This window comes from Pecten maximus, chromosome 11 (genome assembly GCF_902652985.1).
Source record: "Pecten maximus chromosome 11, xPecMax1.1, whole genome shotgun sequence".
In the NCBI taxonomy this organism is placed as follows: Eukaryota; Metazoa; Mollusca; class Bivalvia; order Pectinida; family Pectinidae; genus Pecten; species Pecten maximus.
Genome location: NC_047025.1, coordinates 18,948,362 through 18,970,726, shown reverse-complemented (window position 1 = coordinate 18,970,726; position 22,365 = coordinate 18,948,362). Strand labels below are relative to the sequence as shown.

Here is a 22,365-nt window from a genome sequence, read left to right as displayed (position 1 = left end):
GAAATTTCCGAGAGGTAGCGTTATAATTATTTGTTTTATTTTAAGAATTATTCACTGCGATACTACAACGTATGATAGAGGTTAAAGTTCACAGTAGGCTGTCAGGATAAACCGGGGAAGATGGTGCTAAAAGAAGAGGATATAATCAGATATTCTATGACCGAGGAGGATCCTAACTCCAATGCTCAGATTGTCACTGCAGAGGAAGTTTCCGCTCCAAGATGGGGACCACAACATGCAGGAGCACAGGAACTGGCCAGCCAGTACACAAAAGGTGTTGTTTGCGTTGCTAGCATGCATCCCGACTGACATGTTATGAAAAAAATATATGTTGATGGTTTATGTCTAGTCAGGCCTAGTAATCACTATCGTATTTTGTTACCATGCTTGAATGTACCCCAGACGCTAGTCAAAAGTTGTGATGACCATGTATGTGTTGATATTTAGGCAAACTCGTGTGCATGTGCCCTGGTGACAGTTGGCTGATAACCAACTCCTGATCAATATAAATCAGTGAGATAATTAACTAGGATAGCTACCCACCAAGCTACAATTAATGGTAACTTATTTGGTCATTAGGTTACATCATCAAAGTTTTGATTGCAGCTTTCTACACTTTGTATATGTACAAGTTCAACACTAGTACTGTTAGTAATATCTTTTTCGTAATAGAGTTATTCATTTCAAAATTAATACAGCATTTAAAAAACTTTCATCAAAGTACTGAATAAAAATACTATTATACTGTACTACAATGATTTTTTTTAAATGCCATCTTGTTAATAAAAATGAATTTAAAAATGAATTGTAGATTGAATTAAGTGAACAAACAAATTTTTGCAAAAAATTAAAAGGGAAATTGTATGCTAGTTCATGAAACATTATCACATTGTCTTTCAAATAGCTACAACGATTTTGATGTGATCGATTTGTTAGCGATTCCCAATTATACAAGTATGATTTTGTTGGACTGACATTTATTTGAAAATGTTCAATGAAGTCCTGATTGAACATTAATTTGATACTATATTGATGAGTGAGGTGGGGCAGTTGTATGATTTTTAAGGTGACAAGTTTTGTAACAACTGAGGAAAAATGCAGCGACGAGACTGGGACTTGAACCCAGGATATCTGAACTCTAGACAGGCGCTATAACAATTTCAGCTACCTGGGCACTGGCACTCAACCCGGGCCATACTCCTCCATTTCCTTCAACAGTCTCGACCCCGAAGACACAGGATACCCTATACCATCTCCATGGGTAATAAGTTGGTCACCAAATGTGACAGGAGATAGAGAAAAATGTAATGATCAGACCAGGACTTCCAAACTCTAGACATTCGCTGGCTTTAACCATTTGAGCTACCTGGACACCGGCGTTCAGCCCAGTCCAGTTTCGCTACATTTTATAAAACTGGCATGACATCTGAGCCATGTTAATCTGGCCAGTGGAAGAATGTCTTTGGCTGAATACCCTTCTAACTGAGCACTTCATGATTTGATGCTTAGCGTCCATAATCTTCTAAAGTGACTCCTGTAAACCTGGAATAATTGATACAAGATCAGTCATGACCTACTTTGTACATGTACTTTGGTTCAAGTTTACCGTACACTGTCAATTATGCACATGACAGTATACACAGAATCAGTGTCTGTGCATTCAAATTTTGTTTTCTCTTATAGACAGTTCAGCATTTTTGTAGACTGTTAAAACTGATGAATTGTAAATGTAGCTGTTAACAAAAACATCACTTACATCAGGACTTTCAATTATGGGTGCAGATGACACATACAATGTACAATTTTGTGGAATTCTAGTTTATTAGAATTTTTAAAGATTTTCTTATATTCCTGTAATTCTGTATTTCTCTACATAGTATAACTCTAGAACATTAAAACTCTGCTAGCTGATTCATCATGAAAATCAAACAAATTTATTAATATCAATTTTAAGGTAACTTACCTGGTATACAATAGAATAATTTATAAAAATAGGTCAATGTCAGATAATTCTAAATACAGATTGAATAATGCTGATACAGGCGCGGATCCAGGAATTTGAAAAGGGTGGGGTCCAGTAATTTAGTGGTAATGCGAGCGCCATAGGCGCAAGTCGAATTTATTTTGGCGATGGGTCTGGGGTCAAAATTTCGGAAAATGAAATGAAAATTTTGCAATATTTCGAGGATAAGATTTTCGATAAGGGGTGGGGGGGGGGGGGGGGGGGGGGGGGGGGGGGGGGGGGGTTGTCATAGGCGTTTTTTAAGGCTGTAAAAAAATTCCCGTCATCCGAAAAAGGGGGGGGGGGGGGGGGGTCCTGGACAGCTAGTGCTGATATATGTTTTATGTTCGCTTTGCATAATTAGAATTACATGTATATGTGTATTTAAGGGTTGGTTATACAGTAACTGTATATGATAATAATGGCATGATATGCATCAGTGCTCACGCCTGGTTATATGACCTACTAGTGTTGTATAATAGTGAGTAGGACATCATGTGACATGAATCATACTGAATTGTTTATTAAATTGGACCCTAATAAATGTTTCCTGTTTATTTGGTCAGATTCTAGATAATATTAGATGTAGTATGGTATGGTATATTTATAAGGGAGCAAAAATCTTCATATAGTGCATTATATACTTGATAAGGAATTAGATCATTCATGCTTCATTTCTTTTATTCATGGGCTTTTTAGGTCACCTGAGACGAAGTCTCAAGTGACCTATTCTAATCGCCTTTTGTCCGTCGTCGTGCGTCCGTAAACTTTTTACATTTTCGACTTCTTCTCCAAAACCACTTAACAAAATTCAATGAAATTTGGCAGAAAGTTTCTATGGCTGAAGGTCAACCAAAATTGTGAATTATATGGTCTCCACCCCCCAGGGGCCTGAGGGGTGGGGCCAAATAGGGTCAAATTGACTAAAACTTCAAAAATCTTCTTCTCTACTCTCAGATATGGTGGAGTCAAACACACTTTATAGATGAAAGGGTCTTGTGGTGCTTTACCAAAATTGTGAATTGCATGACCCTGGGGTCTCACGTTTGCCCCTGGGGAGGGGGTAAACTTTACTATAGTTTATATAGGGAAATCACATTTTTGACTATTATTTGTTGGATTTCTATTGGAATTCATTCTAACTTGTATCAAATTATCAGCATGGGATGACACTTTGATGGTATGTACATGTTGGCCCTAATTGACCCCCAGGGGCTGGTGGGCGGGGCCAAAAAGGGTCAAATTGACTAAAATTTCAAAAATCTTCTTCTCTACTCTCAGATATGGTAGAATCAAATACTCTTCATAGATGGAAGGGTCTTAAGGTGCTTTACCAAAATTGTGAATTTCATGACCCTGGGGTCTCACGTTTGCCCCTGGGGAGGGGGTAAACTTTACTATAGTTTATATAGGGAAATCACATTTTTGACTATTATTTGTTGGATTTCTATTGGAATTCATTCTAACTTGGTTCAAATTATCAGCATTGGATTACAGTTTGATGATATGTACATATTGGCCCTGGTTGACCCCCAGGGGCTGGTGGGCGGGGCCAAAAAGGGTCAAATTGACTGAAATTTCAAAAATCTTCTTCTCTACTCTCAGATATGTTAGAATCAAATACTCTTCATAGATGGAAGGCTCTTTAAGGTGCTTTACCAAAATTGTGAATTTCATGACCCTGGGGTCTCACGTTTGCCCCTGGGGAGGGGGTAAACTTTACTATAGTTTATATAGGGAAATCACATTTTTGACTGTTATTTGTTGGATTTGTATTGGAATTCATTCTAACTTGGTTCAAATTATCAGCATGGGATTACAGTTTGATGTTATGTACATGTTGGCCCTGGTTGACCCCCAGGGGCTGGTGGGCGGGGCCAAAAAGGGTCAAATTGACTGAAATTTCAAAAATCTTCTTATCTACTATATGTTAGAATCAAATACTCTTCATAGACTGACCCCATTAGGACTGATGGGTGGGGCCAAAAAGGGTCAATTTAGTTGGCCGAAATATTTCAAATCTCAGGTGACCGTTAAGGCCCTTTGGGCCTCTTGTTACTGTAATAGCTATATGTATGTTATTCTTTTATTCATGGGCTCTTACTGTAATAGCTATGTATGTAATATGACCCCTTAGTAATCCTCATTATAATCAGTTAACTACATGCATGTATATACATTACCAGTGTGGTACACAGCAAAATTTGCATTGATTTCTTTTATTAGAGAGCATTATATATATTTTTTGATATGTTATTTTTACTGTACCATATGAACGTGTCTTAAGAATAAGGTTCTGAACACACGGCTAATTGTCTGCTGTCTGAATTAGATTAATTATACATGTAGTATTAAATGTTTGTCAATGAAGAGCTGCGCATGCCTTACCTGTAAAATAAGTACAGATAAGATTTTACCTGTTGTGTTTGTTGAAATTTGAAATTTATGGAAAAAGTTGAATTGCACATAGTACATAATGATTAATGGTACATTTCAGTGATGCAATTCATCAAGATGAAAATATAAATATGATCTGATAAGACAAAGGACACATGCATTTTTTATAATATAAGCATGTAAAAAATATATATACTAAGCTTGATGGACACTTTTGATATAAAAATATCCCTTTTTCTATACAAGGGAATCACAATCATAATCAGTTGTACTAATTATGATTAGATTCTTAGTCGTTTATTTAATTTATATTGGAAGATATTGTGGTTAAACATATTTTAGGTTTGCCAATTAATATATGTCATGATACACACAATTATTTTAGTAAGATCTTATTTCGTTTGGCCTGTACAGGCTAAAGACGTGCTGTCGACTGGCTACAGAAAATTGTAATTGCTGCCCCTGTTTTAATATGATTAACTGGAAAAGTCATGATCATTGCACCATTCAAAAGCTTTGTCATTATAAATGAAACAATATAATCATATTAACATTACACAAAAGGGTGTGAAGCACAAGTGAAAAAGATGCTGTCATACGAGTGAAATGTATGTTACATTCAAGAGGAAACCATTCAATTTTCTATGTATTTCATTTTTTAAAGAAAAAAAGAAGAGAAAAAATATGTGCATCAAAAAACACAGGCATGATCAGTATTATCTGTGACATTGACCCTAATGACATTCTGCTTCATAAAAAGATGGCCCAGTTTTGAATGGACTGCTCAAAACAATTTCAACATTTTTCTCTTGTTGCCTTAAACTTTTCTTGTTATCGCTATTTCTCAGAAAGTACTGAAGGGATCTTTCTCAAATTTCATATGTATAATCCCCTTGGTGCATAGTTATACATATTGCATTTTGAGACCAATCGGAAAACAACATGGCCGACAGGCAGTCATCTTGGCTTTTGACAATTGAAGTTTATTATCGCTATTTCTAAGAAAGAGCTGAAGGGATCTTTCTCAAATTTCATATGTATAATCCCCTTGGTGCATAGTTATGTATATTGCATTTTGAGACCAATCGGAAAACAACATGGCCGACAGGCAGTCATCTTGGATTTTGACAAAAAATAGAAGTTTGTTATTGCTATTTCTCAGAAAGTACTGAGGGAATCTTTCTCAAATTTCATATGTAGGTTGCCCTTGGTCCCTAGTTATGCATATTGCATTTTGGGACCAGTCGGAAAACAACATGGCCGACAGGTAGCCATCTTGACTTTTGACAATTGAAGTTTGTTATAGCTATTTCTCAGAAAGTACTGAAGGGGTCTTTCTAAAATTTAATATGTTGGTTCCCCTTGGTCCCTAGTTATGCATATTGCATTTTGGAACCATTCTGAAAACAACATGGCCGACAGGCAGCCATCTTGGATTTCGACAATTGATGTTTGTTAATTATCGCTATTTTACAGAAGGTACTGAAGGGATCTTTCTCAAATTTCATAGGTTCCCCTTGGTCCCTCATATTGCATTTTGGGACCAATCTGAAAACAACATGGCCAACAGACCGTCATTATCGCTAAATCTCAAATTTCATATATAGGTTAACGTTCCCCTTGTTTGAAAAGTACTGGAGGGATGTTTCTCAATTTACACAGATTAGTAAGAGGAAGGGGAATTAAAATAGAGAGAAGATTAATCTGACATGGAACTTATCAAGATCATTCAATGGTGGGCGCCAAGATCCCTCTGGGATCTCGTTATAAAGTTGATAATTTCTGATATTTTTTTGATAAAATGCACACTGAATACACTTTGATGTTTTTTGTATGGAAAGTTTTCCGTCTTGTACATACATAAGACCATATGATATCATTATCAAGTGCAAAGCACATGTGGAACTAATCGGTTTATTCTCCCATATGATACAATTTAAGAACTTTCTGTTATTATCTGTCCTAGTGAGTTTTCCCTAACCATGATTGTCGTATATATGTATTTCGTTATAAAAACAGCATTGTATACATACTGCGAAGGCTTTATTTGCATCAGGTACGTCTTTCACTGTTGGTCTCCATCAGCGCCAAAGTGGCGAAAGCAAAAAGCATTTGATGATTTTAAAATTGCATTGGCGAAAGTAGAACAAAAGTTTTAACACAGAGGATCTGAAGCAGAAAATTAGCAGATTGAAATGTGGTGAATAAAAATCACTGTCTGATTGCATTGGTAACGCAAAAATAATGATCATTCCTTCACAACTATAGTCATGATGTTAGCAGTAATAATAGAAGTTTCTATCAAGTAAATAGTTTCTGATATTTCCACTGTTAAAACGTAATAAATCTATTGTGTACACCATATATATATATATGCATGTATATATATATAAGTACAAAATAGGGTGTTTTATGTATGACCAGTATATCACATTCAATACTTGGAGACCATGGCCAATATAGCTATAGCTTGTTCTGAAGTTTAATACATTAAAACTAGGAACTTATTAGTAATTAGGCATTAGCTAGTGAAAACTAGTGATCAGAATTTTTTGTTGATGCTGCTGGGTCTATATATAGACTATTTCTAGAATATTATATTATAAATAACTTTGATGTCTGTCTGATTCCTTTCTTTCAAACTGGGGAAAGATACATAAGTTATAATGTTAGGCAATATGATAGAGCTAAGCTCAGCAATCCTTCAAAAAACTTTGAAACTGCTGACTATGCATGTGCAGTGTATCATAATCTGAGGATTGGCAGACTTTTGGGACATATGTTATTCAATACATATATCAGTAGATTAAAAACTGCATTGTGAAATTAATTGGTATGTTACAGCTATAGTTATATTGCTCATCATGATCAAGTGTGTTTTATTTGTTTATTTTTTTGAGGCTCAGTATTTAAATAAGAAGTCTCTTTAAGCAATGAGTACAAAATTGTACAATTCTTTTCTTAACACTTTCCCACTTTTCCATATTAGACATGACAGGCCATTTATGCCATTTGCTGTTATTGCAGGCCTTTTGACCTCTTGCTGCAGGATCACATACTGGTGCTGCAGTATCTATTATATATAATGCAATAAGCCTATTACAAGCCCTTTGGGTATTTTTAGTCTAATATTGCAGAGCTCTATACCTATCTCTTCTACATCATATACCTCTGCAATGCAGTATAGACTTGTGGGCCAGTGAACTGTGTTCATGTTGGAGGAGGTGGTGGTAACATATATGCATCTGTCTGACATTAGGGGTAGAGAGGGAGGAGGGAGGCTGACATTAGGGGTAGAGAGGGAGGAGGGAGGCTGACATTAGGGGTAGAGAGGGAGGAGGGAGGCAGCCAGAATAAATCACAGCTCAATACACACAAGTCTTCAGGTCATACAGACATTGCACCTTCTACAAGAACTGCTTCATTGTGAAAAATAGGTGCGGTATGATATTTCTTATGTTCATTGTTGATGAGTGGATTAGCGGGGCACTACTCCAGATCAAGGTTTAACGATACATTGTACATATGTGACTGGGCTGTATGTATAGTACAAAGAAAGAATTCAGAATCAATAAAAGGAAGTTGGCAATCTACAAACAAAATGGTATATGGAGTACCAGAGCTAACTCATACTGTCTATTTCTCATAGGAATTAATTAGTTTGGTGACGTTTGATGGTAAAATCCTAGTACTATACCAGCCACCTGCTGAGAACACTTGTTAATATGTCACTGTCGATGACAGGCAGCTGGGCTTTGTATTGCTGTATATTGAACAGCAACATGCATGTACTTTACTGTTCTGGATTTTTCTCTATTATCAGATTGATAAGCAATCTCTAGAGAAATAAATGTTTGTGATAGCTGCATGGTACATGCAAAATTGTATCACAGTGACATGCATTTACTCAATAAGGCTAAAAAGACTATATTTCCCATACATTTATTAATTAAATTTATTTCTTCACATGAAAATGAACAAATGTAACAAAATCCACAATGATGTTCCTAGGCCTGACAACAAAATATATAGACTGGAATTCTTCAAAAGTATTTGACTAGTTTCTGATACCATAGACATGTTTAATACACATAGCATCTGGTGTAAATATGCTGTCTGTGTACTATGTGTCACCACTCTCATTCACAGTCAATATTTCTTTGATGAGTCATATTATTTTGTTATGACTTACAGCCGGTATTTGTTCATCTGCCTGTGTGGAAACAATTGCTTGTCATTTCGAATTCTCCATCATGCATTAAGAAGACATTTTGGTGAAACTTTGCACAATTATTAAGAGCTAATTTAGAACAACCCTCATATTGCACAGATTTTTAGGAAATGTGGTCACATTGGTCACATATAACCAAGGGGTTACTTCACTAATGGTTTAAAGTAACGAGGTCAAAGGTGAAGGTTGCATGATTTAACATGACATATAAACTGGAGTTTTATCTTGTGAAAAAAAATACCCATTTTACCAAACACTTTAAGATTTTGTTTGTTGTGTTTCCACATAACTATATATAATAGCTATAGGTCAAAGGTCAGATTTGTATCTTTATTGCCAATACAGCTGCTGAAAATATATAATGCTTTTGCATTTATACATTGTTGTATATATTTGCAAATCAATGTTTCTCAATTGCAAGGACAGGTTTGATGATCACATATCAGATATATTAATTAGAACGCTAATAACATGGGCAACCATATTTTGATGTCAAAAACCAAAATATTAACGTAAAAGCAAGCTTAAACAAATTAATATTGCCACAAGCTTTAACTGTTAATAGAAAAGCTTTGTCATTACTCATTTAGATTTGTATTTCTTCTGAATTAGATAAAGTATAGCAGCAGTAAATATCTTTTCACTGTCTCTGTTTTACATACGATGTAATTAACATGGATAGTATACATACATAGATAACCTGATTTTGTGTTTAATTTCAGGCAAGCGTATCCAGGAGACCATATGTATAGTGATCAGCACCATATTGATTGCCTACAACTTTGTCATGTTGTGTTGGAATTTCCAGCCCGATCTGTGGTACTTTATCATTGCATACGCATGTAAGTGTTAGTTTTATGGACTACTGGCAAAACCTCCATTTTTATCTGAAATCAAAGTCTCACAGCACTTTTTTCAATTGAAGTTCATTGTTTATTGGTAATGGATGGGAGAATAAATAAGAACATTTGAAATAATTTTTCTGATTGGTCCAATTTTCCAGACCATTTTGAACAGAACCAGTCAAATTACTGAATCTGGTTAATGAATAATTCATGATCATGAATAAAGACTTTTTGTGAAAGTGCCCCCACAGGATTGATTGGATTTACGTATATGACAAGACAGGTCATGTGGGTACCGATGATGTAACTATTTAGTACAGAAAGGCAATTACACTGATTCAATGTATGGATATTTAACAATTCTGATCTATATTTGTTTGCAGTCCTGGGAATTTTGACAGCAGATTTCCTGAGTGGACTAGTTCACTGGGGTGCTGACACTTGGGGCTCTGTTGATCTACCCATTATAGGAAAGGTATGCAGAGTTAGACCGACAAATAACATATAACAGAAAATGTCAACACAACAAACATAGTAGATTTTCACTTAAGTTGAAGCTATCTTAAGATGATTTATATTAATGTAATTGTACCTGCTGACCCCATTGTAGGAATCATAAGAGGTGACTATAAAGAGGTCTTATCTTTTCTCTTCTTTCCAAACATTTTCTTCTACCTAATGCTTGACACTGCCTCAATTTAGGCCTTTAGTTTGCCCTTGTTAGAAAGGCTATGACGAATGGCAGGGAAATACGATACCTTCGGGTAAACAAACCTTCATATTACCCTGCATCCAGGGCCATAAATGCATAATATCATGGAAGGTGATAACATAATATCAGGGGAGGTAATAACATAATATCAGGGGAGGTTATAACAAATTATCAGGGGAGGTTATAACATAATATCAGGGGAGGGAATAACATAATATAAGTGGAGGGAATAACATAATATCACGGGAGGTTATGACAAAATATCACGGGAGGTTATAACATAATATCAGGGGAGGTTATAACATAATATAAGTGGAGGTAATAACATAATATAAGTGGAGGGAATAACATAATATAAGTGGAGGGAATAACATAATATCAGGGGAGGTTATAACATAATATCACGGGAGGTTATAACATAATATCAGGGGAGGTTATAACATAATATCAGGGGAGGTTATAACATAATATCAGGGGAGGTAATTACATAATATAAGTGGAGGTAAGAACATAATATAAGTGGAGGGAATAACATAATATCATGGGAGGTTATAACATAATATCAGGGGAGGTTATAACATAATATCAGGAATATCAATCGATAAAAATGACATAATATCAGGGGAGGTAATTCCTGCTTAAGAAAAGTAACAGGAATAATTTGTTTCAGATGATATAAGAAATTATGTTGGATATTCAGACTTGCATACTTGTTTCAGCGATATTAGATTATAATGCTGATGTATTTACAGGCATTCATCCGCCCATTCCGGGAGCATCACATCGACCCCACCTCCATCACAAGGCATGATTTTATTGAGACCAACGGGGACAACTTCTCAGTGACCATCCCATTGATGGCATACACTGCATACAAGTTCCTGACATACACTCCTGAACAAATCCGGGAAACTTACACTTTAGAGTGCTACCTCTTTCTACTGACTATCTTTATAAGTGTCACTAATCAGGTAAGTCAAGGTATTCACATACACAGGGTGATAGTTTGTATGTACATAGAACGACAATCCTATTACAGGGTGATAGTTTGTATGTACATAGAACGACAATCCTATTACAGGGTGATAGTTTCTATGTACATAGAACGACAATCCTATTACAGGGTGATAGTTTGTATGTACATAGAACGACAATCCTATTACAGGATGATAGTTTGTATGTACATAGAACGACAATCCTATCACAGGGTGATAGTTTCTATGTACATAGAACGACAATCCTATTACAGGGTGATAGTTTCTATGTACATAGAACGACAATCCTATTACAGGGTGATAGTTTGTATGTACATAGAACGACAATCCTATTACAGGGTGATAGTTTGTATGTACATAGAACGACAATACTATTACAGGGTGATAGTTTCTATGTACATAGAACGACAATCCTATTACAGGGTGATAGTTTGTATGTATATAGAACGACAATCCTATTACAGGGTGATAGTTTCTATGTATATAGAACGACAATACTATTACAGGGTGATAGTTTCTATGTATATAGAACGACAATCCTATTACAGGGTGATAGTTTGTATGTACATAGAACGACAATCCTATTACAGGGTGATAGTTTCTATGTATATAGAACGACAATCCTATTACAGGGTGATAGTTTGTATGTACATACAACGACAATCCTATTACAGGGTGATAGTTTCTATGTACATACAACGACAATCCTATTACAGGGTGATAGTTTCTATGTACATAGAACGACAATCCTATTACAGGGTGATAGTTTCTATGTACATAGAACGACAATCCTATTACAGGGTGATAGTTTCTATGTACATAGAACGACAATCCTATTACAGGGTGATAGTTTCTATGTACATAGAACGACAATCCTATTACAGGGTGAAAGTTTCTATGTACATAGAACGACAATCCTATTACAGGGTGATAGTTTGTATTTACATAGAACGACAATCCTATTACAGGGTGATAGTTTCTATGTACATAGAACGACAATCCTATTACAGGGTGATAGTTTGTATGTACATAGAACGACAATCCTATTACAGGGTGATAGTTTGTATGTACATAGAACGACAATCCTATTACAGGGTGATAGTTTCTATGTACATAGAACGACAATCCTATTACAGGGTGATAGTTTGTATGTACATAGAACGACAATCCTATTACATGGTGATAGTTTCTATGTACATAGAACGACAATCCTATTACAGGGTGATAGTTTCTATGTACATAGAACGACAATCCTATTACAGGGTGATAGTTTGTATGTACATAGAACGACAATCCTATTACAGGGTGATAGTTTGTATGTACATAGAACGACAATCCTATTACAGGGTGATAGTTTCTATGTACATAGAACGACAATCCTATTACAGGGTGATAGTTTGTATGTACATAGAACGACAATCCTATTACAGGGTGATAGTTTGTATGTACATAGAACGACAATCCTATTACAGAGTGATAGTTTGTATGTACATAGAACGACAATCCTATCACAGGGTGATAGTTTGTATGTACATAGAACGACAATCCTATTACAGGGTGATAGTTTGTATGTACATAGAATGACAATCCTATTACAGGGTGATAGTTTCTATGTACATAGAACGACAATCCTATTACATGGTGATAGTTTCTATGTACATAGAACGACAATCCTATTACATGGTGATAGTTTCTATGTACATAGAACGACAATCCTATTACAGGGTGATAGTTTCTATGTACATAGAACGACAATCCTATTGCAGGGTGATAGTTTCTATGTACATAGAACGACAATCCTATTACAGGGTGATAGTTTCTATGTACATAGAACGACAATCCTATTACAGGGTGATAGTTTGTATGTACATAGAACGACAATCCTATTACAGGGTGATAGTTTGTATGTACATAGAACGACAATACTATTACAGGGTGATAGTTTCTATGTATATAGAACGACAATCCTATTACATGGTGATAGATTCTATGTACATAGAACGACAATCCTATCACAGGGTGATAGTTTCTATGTACATAGAACGACAATACTATTACAGGGTGATAGTTTCTATGTATATAGAACGACAATCCTATTACATGGTGATAGTTTATACAGGACAATAGTTTCCCTGTACAAAGAACGACAGTCCTATTTACAGGAAAATAGTTTCCCTGTGCATAGAACAACAGTCCTATTTACAGGACAATAGGTCCTTTTACAAAGAACATTAGTCATACAGTAACATAGATAGATTAATGTGAACAGTTAAGGTACATTTGATGAACATCAATATTTTGTTCACAGTGTCACAAATGGTCCCATACCTACTTCGGCCTTCCACGATGGATTACACTTCTGCAAGACCTTCACATTGTGTTGCCACGAAAACATCACCGCATCCACCATGTGGCACCTCACGAGACTTACTTCTGTATAACCACTGGCTGGCTTAATCTACCCCTGGAGAAACTCCGCTTCTGGAGCACATTCGAGTACCTTATAGAGGCCACAACAGGCTATAAGCCCAGGGCTGATGACCTCAACTGGGCCAAGAAAAGGAGATGATGGAAGTTCTCCATTAATATATAAAGCTTATGTTAAGTTTAACATTTTTCAGATTAATTTTATTCTTTATTTCACAATTTTACACAATCATCTCTCATAATTTTTTTTCTCATCGTTTATTACTTATTTTCTGACCAATTTGGCATATAATGAATGAAAGTATATAATATTTAGGTTTTATTTTTTAAAAAGATGTCTGTGGAAGATAACTGTTGCCTTTTAAGGATGAATTCAATCAAAACGAAGTTTGTAATACATAGCATGCTCTGTTTCCTCATAATCGTGATTTCATCTTAAAAATTTGATCATAGATTTATAAACCTTCATTAATTATTACAGATAAAAAACATGACAAAATAATTTTCAAATTAGCTAGAGATTTTGTTTTCTTCCTTTTTAGTTAATGAAAAAAAGATATGTATAAAGTTTTGAACTTGATATGTATGCATTATGTAACAAAACAAACCTTGCATTTTGTTGTATGAACAATACACACACATAATTCAAAAATAATTGTAACTACTAACTACTTAACATGACTATATTGAATGAAGTATTACTGATAAAGTTAGAAAATCTTTAAACAATATTTTATTCTGTAGTCGTTTCATATACAAGTCACTAGTAGTGGGAAAGTCTGTGAAGAGTTGAGGGTTTAGACAACTGTAGATCTGAGTCAGTGCTGGTTTGAGACAACTTAAGTGTTGTGTTAGACTCACAATTTACACTGAAAGATAAAATTAAAAACTTCCACATACAATATAAAATGAAATTTGTGAAATGATTGTTTGATGAAGACAGATTTTGTTGGTTAAGTTATAAGTTGCTTAATTGTGACCTTTAGTTTGTGTAGGTTACCCTGTGATCTTAAGTGCTTAATCAATCAATTGTAGATTTGTATCATTGTTGATTTATGTTTAAACACATAATTTGTCTTTTAAATCAAAACAATTTCACTGCTATTTTACAACTTTCAATGCTGTGTTATAATGGTATATTTCATGTAGTGCTGACCCAAACATTCTGTTTGAACATTTGATGATTTGAAATGTTCTAGTTTAACAAAAAATAGATTATAACCAGGTAAGAACATCTCTATACAGTGAACTTACATTATTGCACAGTTGTTGTAGTAGTACAACTAAAAGAGGTATCTTGATTTGTGCAGAAAATATCTATATAGAAAAGTGCTATGTTGAAGAAATTCTAATGCTTCAAATTCAAATTAAAAAATATTCATTTCTATATTCTGAATATGATAAGTATTTACATGTCTCTAAGATATAAGCTGATCTACCTTGTATAGCTTAAATGTTTTCGTCCCTTGTACATCATTATTGGCACAACATCTGGTGTCTTGTCTTAACTGCTAAGCAATACCAAGGGGAGATAACTAGGATACATCGACCCTTGTCCTCCCCTTTCTCTTTGTCTATTAACACTTGAATACTGCTATTTTTTCAGATGTTATTTCAATGTTAACTTCTGAAGTGGAGATCAATCCATCTTTTGTTGTTAGGAAATCAAAAATGTGGTGAATCATAAAAGGCCATTGATTCACTATCATATTCATCCTTTAATTTCTATTTTTTATCGATTTCACATACCATCTATATCATAATATAGGTTTAATAAATCATCAAGCTATTTATATATTGTATAATTCTTTCTTTGTATATTTTCAAATATATTGTCACCTTTTGAAATACACCCTTAATACATACGGCCAAACAACATTGCACCTATTCATGTTTTAACATAATTACGATGGATAATTAAATTTTGATACACTACTAATCTACACTTAGATGTAATTTTGATAGGACAGTATTTGTTTATTGAGTTGAAATAAAGTAAATCCATCTGTTATGAGATACTGAAGTGAAGATAAATCAAAGAAATATCCGTCCTCTCCTAATCATGTTATAGCTTACAAATAATATCAAAAATTTTCTAAAATTGCTATATATGGAAATTAATTGGAATTATAATTTCATCATTTTTCTTTGGGTGTAAATCAAAATTTATTAGAGACAACCTACCTACAATTCTGAGTGTGCTGATCGATACAAATATACATTGTAAAGTGATCCATCCATTGGTTTTTTTCATCAAGTCGTTAGCCTCAAACATTTTATTATGACCATCCCATGTTAAATTAATTTTCTTTTTGAAATATTTTTGAATGAACAAGTTTTCATTGAATCTATTTTCATTGATATGAAATTTATGAGCTGATATCAGTAAAAGACATGATAGTACATTGTATTTTTGTTAATGGATTAGGTTACATTGCTCTCACTTGTTGGTACTCTATGTACTGTAGCTGAAGGTCATTCGTACATCATTTATCTTCCAGTTTGTTTTTATTTTAATACCTCGAGTTATCCTATGGACCATTTACTTACATTCAGACATGACTCTGATTTAATAATATGATTTTAAAATTTACGTCTAAAATAACATTAATGTATATGTACAACAAAATTCTCTACATCTAAAAAGCACATTTTTTATACAAAGTCCACAATGTATATCTTTACAGTATAAATTGGTCAAAGCCTAAAGTGAAATATATATTTAGTGTATCACAATAATGTATTACAGAATCACACAAAATTCAAAGTAAAGTATGTCATACAAAACATATAAAGTCTAAAGTAAATCATGAAAAACAAAATCATACAAAGTCCAAAATAAATTATGTAAAATAAAATCATACAAAGTCCAAAGTAAATTATGTAAAATAAAATCATACAAAAATATTACAGGTTTCTCTGGCCTAGATCTGATAAAACTGATGACCTCACACTGATGACATTCTTACATAAACAATGGTGACACAGATAGTTGGATTAGATCTATACAGACACAAAGTCCAGAGTTCACATGTACTATAAAATGATAGGCTAGTATACTTACCCTGGTATCTAGGTTAGGGCAGAGTGGATGTTACCTTAGCGATAGCAGCAATCTCAATGGACCATGATAAACTTTATACACATGTGATACAGGAATAAACATCGAACAAGAATTTTGTGTGTACAATATAGTTACTGTATATTTCTACTACACAGTCATTGACATGTTCCTATTAAACCAGCTATCAACACGGTAATGTTGGTGTAGTTGACATTATATCATTGATAAACGAGAACAGCTGTCTTTGTGTTTAGATCCTACAATGGAGAAGTGATATCCTATAGACTTACATTAAGGGCTCTCATGCTGATGGCAGGGTCCTAAATAATTGTGACACTGATAACTTGTGTAGAATTGTATACCCTTGATGAATACTGACCCAAGTTTTATGTTTGGCAGTAGAATCTTGTGGACATTTATATGTATAGCAGTAATATGCTTGTGGTGCAGCTCCTGGAGACTGCTTATCTTTTGATGTATTTGTTTTGGGTGGTACACTTGTTAAATGTATAATATATATATTGTAGATGTTGTTATGAATTATTCGGTGTGAGTTTGATTATTTTACAGATTGAATCAGGTGGATATATATTATGTGTAGTGGCAAGATTATTATACTGTTGATTGACTGTTATTACCAATTTGTGGGAATGTCTAAAAAGTCTTTTACCCCCAAATCAGTTGTAGAATTTTATACCACAAAGCCAATGTCTGACACTTAGACGTTTTCCTGAGGATGCAGTAATCCAATTCCTACATTGTGCCAATGACAATCTATTGATGTTGAGTTGGTAGTCAGAGATATGAAACCAAAGAATGTTCAATGAGTTTATGTATTTATACTTTTGGTACTATTGTGACATTCTCCAGGTTGGTCAAACAACCTATCACAGTCCTGTAGGGCCAGTTAGGTTACCGATAGTTTCACTGGACAGGTCTGCTCTAGGTAAACCAGAGTATAGACTTTATTTTCATTGACATTATATACTTATTTCCATACTTTCCTTTTCTGTTTGACGGAGTACGCTCCAGTATATAGCTTACAGCTATGTACTTGTAGAGCCATAGTATCCTGGACCAACTGGTTTGTTTTAGATATGGGTGGTCAACAGTTACACGGGAGTTAACTTGACTAACAATATATAGTCCTGTATACAGTATTTACACTGTTAACACCTATGGTTGTATGCTCGATTGAGTCATTGTTAGGTTTTGTTAATTGACATGTTTGCATTAGGCTTTATTAATTAGATGATAAATCAATGTGTCACTTATCTATTGGTAGTTTTTTCCTATATACAATCTTGTATATGGGGATTCCCTAAGATAAATCGGTGTTAATTAGATTCTATCCAGTATATAGAATTGATGTAAATGTGTTAAATTAAAAATCAAAAATTCTGTAATTGTAAAATATGAATAATGACAACTACATATATTAGATAGACATGTTATTTCCTAGTGGTCCCACCGTACCATTGATAATTACTGATAATTACTGATAATTACTGATAATCCACCGATCCTCTACATGTGTCACTATATTGTTAATTCATTTAATACTCGATCAGGATTTTTTTACTAGAAGCAGTCAGTGCTGGAGGTTATGTTGTTAGGAATCTGACAGACATAATCACCTTATATGACCTTGAGTTGTACTGATTGACCTTTGATTTACTGACCAATTGTTTACCTAAGTTCGATTTACTGACCATTGGTTTTTATTTACGTCACTGGGTTTACCGGACTGACCATTAAGCTGATTGTAATATGCCCAACATGTATAGATGTCAATAAGGGAATTTTAAGTGCCTGTGTACTTTGTACATTGTCTATGTAAGCATATTATTTTTAATTTTTGTATTTAAATGTTTGTTTTCCATCCAATTAAAAACAGTGAAGGAAATGTTAAGAATTGATAAGATTTTATTATAGAAATGAAATAATTTATGATATATAAGAATGATGAGCATGATGATGATGACGATAATGATGATGATGATGATAGTATTGCGAGTTACAATGACAATGAAAATTAGAAAAAATGATGGATTAACACTATATTTTCAGTGAAAAATTGTCAATTTATCTATGATATAAACATGTTTATACATCAGTGATGTGATCGCTAAGATCACCTCCCATTTGATCGTATGATATACAATATCGTGATGGTACATTGTACATGTATTTTCCTCATTTTGGTCGTACCTGTTTTTATTTCTAAAGAAAAGTGAGGGTTGTTTTTCCTTCTACATCTCAAAATGAAAAGTGGATACTTTGGGAAAACACTTTGATATGAAATATGACATCAAAAGTTAAGATAAAAGAAACAGTTAATACTTTATCAATGAACAAACAGCTAGGTAAACGATACCTTGAAAATGTGATATATTGTTGTTCATTAATATGTATTTTATCTAGTTTTAAAGGTGCATGTGTTTAATGTCTTTCAAATATGGCAGATTTATCAATTTTAAACAAACTGTCGCTTGATGAGAGTATATCATATATATGTTATCCCCAAAACACACTTGGCTGGAAACAACATCCCACCATTAAGCAAACATTGCTTACAGATTAATGGTTAACATCACAATTATAATTGTAAACTCAAGCAAGTAATTGTTCATTATTAGTGCCCTGTACGATGAAGGTCTGTTTACATCATAATGTGTGCATGAAATAACAACGTACAGCACATTTCACAAGATAGTCTCCTAATTTATGTAACTTTGGCACCTAGCTTGCACTATTAGAAATGGATATTTTTTTTTTTGTTAGATTTAAAGAATCTTTTTTTTTTGGAAACCTGAAACAATTTAAATCAAAATCTCAATTTATAAAGTATCTTTAGTGGAAATTAAAAAACAGTAACGAAATGATAATTATGATGGTTCAGATTTCTGCTAGTAGGGCATAATGCCTAACTAATGACTTACTAATTACAACAGTAATTGTCAAAAACGGAAGATGGCACCAAGATTTCCTGATAAATTTGTTGAAAATGAGATATCTACATAATTTTGTATCAGTCATGACAGAAGCTTTAATTTGTACAGGTATGTTATTCACACTTCTTGAGATCATAGGTCATCTAGTACTTAATTATCTATATCTCAATTCAATTTTTTTTTTTTTTTAATATTTGTTCTATGAATTAAAGCACATTTCATTTATAATTTATTTCAATTTTTAATCCTTCCTCTTCTTATTCTTTCATAGAGTTTGTTTTATTTTGGTTTTAAAAAACACAATGTCTGTGGAAATTTGGTCAGTTGTTAAATAATAGAGGATATATATGTGTGTTACATGTCCTGGTTACATGTGGTATGTATAGGCTTGGTACAGGTATTTGTGTTGGTTGTAGAATGGAACACAATATTGTGATATCGGCCATAGATATGTGCCTATAGCTGTACTGTATCCAGGTATTAACTGTGCTTGTGTAAGAGGCTTGTTAACAAACAACAGATACATGTACCACTGTGGTCGTGTATCACAATTACACAGGTATTAACTGTGCTCGGTAAGAGGTGGCATGTTAACAAACAACAGATACCAATGTGGTCGTGTATCACAATTACACAGGTATAAACTGTGCTCGGTAAGAGGTGGCATGTTAACAAACGACAGGTACCAATGTGGTCGTGTATCACAATTACACAAAAATAATGCTTAATGTTTAGCATATCACACTAGAGAGGAAGTCATTATATTGCTATGAAATTGTGTGTAGGTTGCTTACGAACATCATCAATATCTGCTGCTAGTGACAAATTTTATTGTACCTCTCTAAAAGCAACCTGTATATACATGAATCATGCATTGTAACAAAATCTGGACCAGATAAGTTGTGGCTTTGATTATTGATTGACCTTGACCTTAAAGGGTTAAATTTGAGCGCCTGTTACACAAGCGTGCCCAATTGTTACTGTGAATGTGTAGATCTGTATGAAGTATAAATGAAATGTGATTTGTTTGCTTCTGTGAACTGTATTTCTTATGTAGTAAAAGTCTTGTATAAAGCAAACATGATTATGTTTTAATTTTAGCTCACCTCTCCATATTAGGTCAGGTGAGCTTAAACCAGGTGTGTCTGTCAAGCATCAACTTTTTCCCTCAGACGAACCCACAGGTTAATGAGATTGGACCAGTAACAAGCTGGTATGCATATGGTAACATATTATATGTTGGTAATGATATGTACCTAGTAGTGTCAATACAGGGGACCACTTTATAACCTTGAAAGTAGGTCAAGGTCATTATTTCGTTTTCATTTTGATGAGATCTGGTGTGGAGCATTATTGGGGAAACTAAATCTGATGTATAAATTGAGGATGTTTTTCCCTTGGGGAAAGAATGGCAGGGCCAAAAGGGGTCAAAACTAAAATTGAAAAAAAATTCTCAAGACCCAGATGTGGTAGAATCAAACACTCTTCATGGAAAGGTCTTGGTGTTTTAGTAACTTTTACCAAAATTATGAAATTCATGGCTATCAGGAAGTAGTAAACTTTACTGTTGTTTATATAAGGAAATAACATTTTTAAGCATCATTTGTCTAATTTGCATAGGAAATTGTCAGTATGGGATGGCAGGCACATGTCGGCCAAATCTGACCCCAGGGGCCTGAGGGATGGGGCAAAAAGTGTCAAATTTACTGAAATTAAAACAACAACTTCTTCACAAGATATAGAATGGTAGAATCCAATACTCTTCACAGATGGTGATTTACCAAAATTGTGAAATTCATGATCCTAGGGTCTCCCGTCAACCCCTGGGGAGGGGCTTATCTTTAATTACTATAATTTATATTAGGAAATCACATTTTTAAGCGTAATTTGTCTAATTTGTATCGGAAATAATTCAAACTGGGTAAGAACAATCAGTATTGGATGGCAGTTTAATGGCCAAAATGGGTAAAATTACTGAAATTTCAAAAATCTTTCTCAAAATCCAGATATATTAGAATCAAATACTTTTCATAGATGGAAGGGTATTAAGGTGCTTTATCAAATCTGTGAAATTCATGAACTTGGGTCTTATGTTTTCCCCAGGGAAGGGGATAAAGTTTATTATAGTTTAGTATTAAAAATGCTATAAGGAAATATCCCTTTATGTCTTTGGGTTTCACATTTTATATTTAAGTAAAATTGTAAACTTCAATGAAAGTCAGTAGATGTCCGTTAAGGCCCTTGGTCCTCTTGTTTATTTATCCACCTGCAAAGGAAATAGGATTAACAATAGATATAGGCTGTGTTTCCTGATGTTCATATTGTGATGTCACAGTCAATGTCTGACTGGTACAGCCAATGAAAACCCTCCAGAGTATACACTGGTGTAATGTGCGAAATATATAACAGACAAATTCTCTGGACAATCATGTGAAAAGACTAAATTAATAAATACATATTTGGCGAAGATATGGAAATGCTTGAGATTGCTATCCCTAACTGTATATACAATTGTTAAACATGAAGACAGTCCTTCTGTAACAATTACTTCTGGGTCAGGCCCCATCTCAAAGGACTATATGCTTTGGACAAAACTTGATAAGAAGGTGTCATCAGGATAGCAGAGGGTGTAACAGAGAGGAAAAAATAAGAAAGGCAACCTCCCTTCTTGCATGAAGTTAGGCCCCAAAATATCGGGTAAGTCTGCTTAGAATATATGGCTTGTTATTCCAAGATGA

At 34.1% G+C, this 22,365-nt stretch overlaps 1 protein-coding gene across 1 annotated transcript; it reads left to right on the top strand.

Annotated features, from left to right (window-relative positions):
- Positions 1 to 86: 86 nt before the first annotated feature.
- LOC117337061 (transmembrane protein 189-like) lies at positions 87 to 20,706 on the top strand. Its single transcript, XM_033897844.1, has 5 exons — positions 87 to 274; positions 9,353 to 9,472; positions 9,859 to 9,950; positions 10,940 to 11,158; positions 13,491 to 20,706. The coding sequence occupies exons 1-5, from the start codon at positions 121 to 123 to the stop codon at positions 13,749 to 13,751; spliced, it is 846 nt and encodes a 281-aa protein (XP_033753735.1). The 5' UTR covers positions 87 to 120; the 3' UTR covers positions 13,752 to 20,706.
- The last annotated feature ends 1,659 nt before the right edge of the window (positions 20,707 to 22,365 follow it).

Bases quoted from the DNA above. Each gene is read 5' to 3' on its own strand.
- LOC117337061 (XM_033897844.1), top strand. From the start codon at position 121: ATGGTGCTAAAAGAAGAGGATATAATCAGATATTCTATGACCGAGGAG. The intron at 9,951-10,939 runs GTATGCAGAGTT...ATGTATTTACAG, and splicing joins ATCTACCCATTATAGGAAAG to GCATTCATCCGCCCATTCCG. The intron at 11,159-13,490 runs GTAAGTCAAGGT...TTTTGTTCACAG, and splicing joins TTATAAGTGTCACTAATCAG to TGTCACAAATGGTCCCATAC.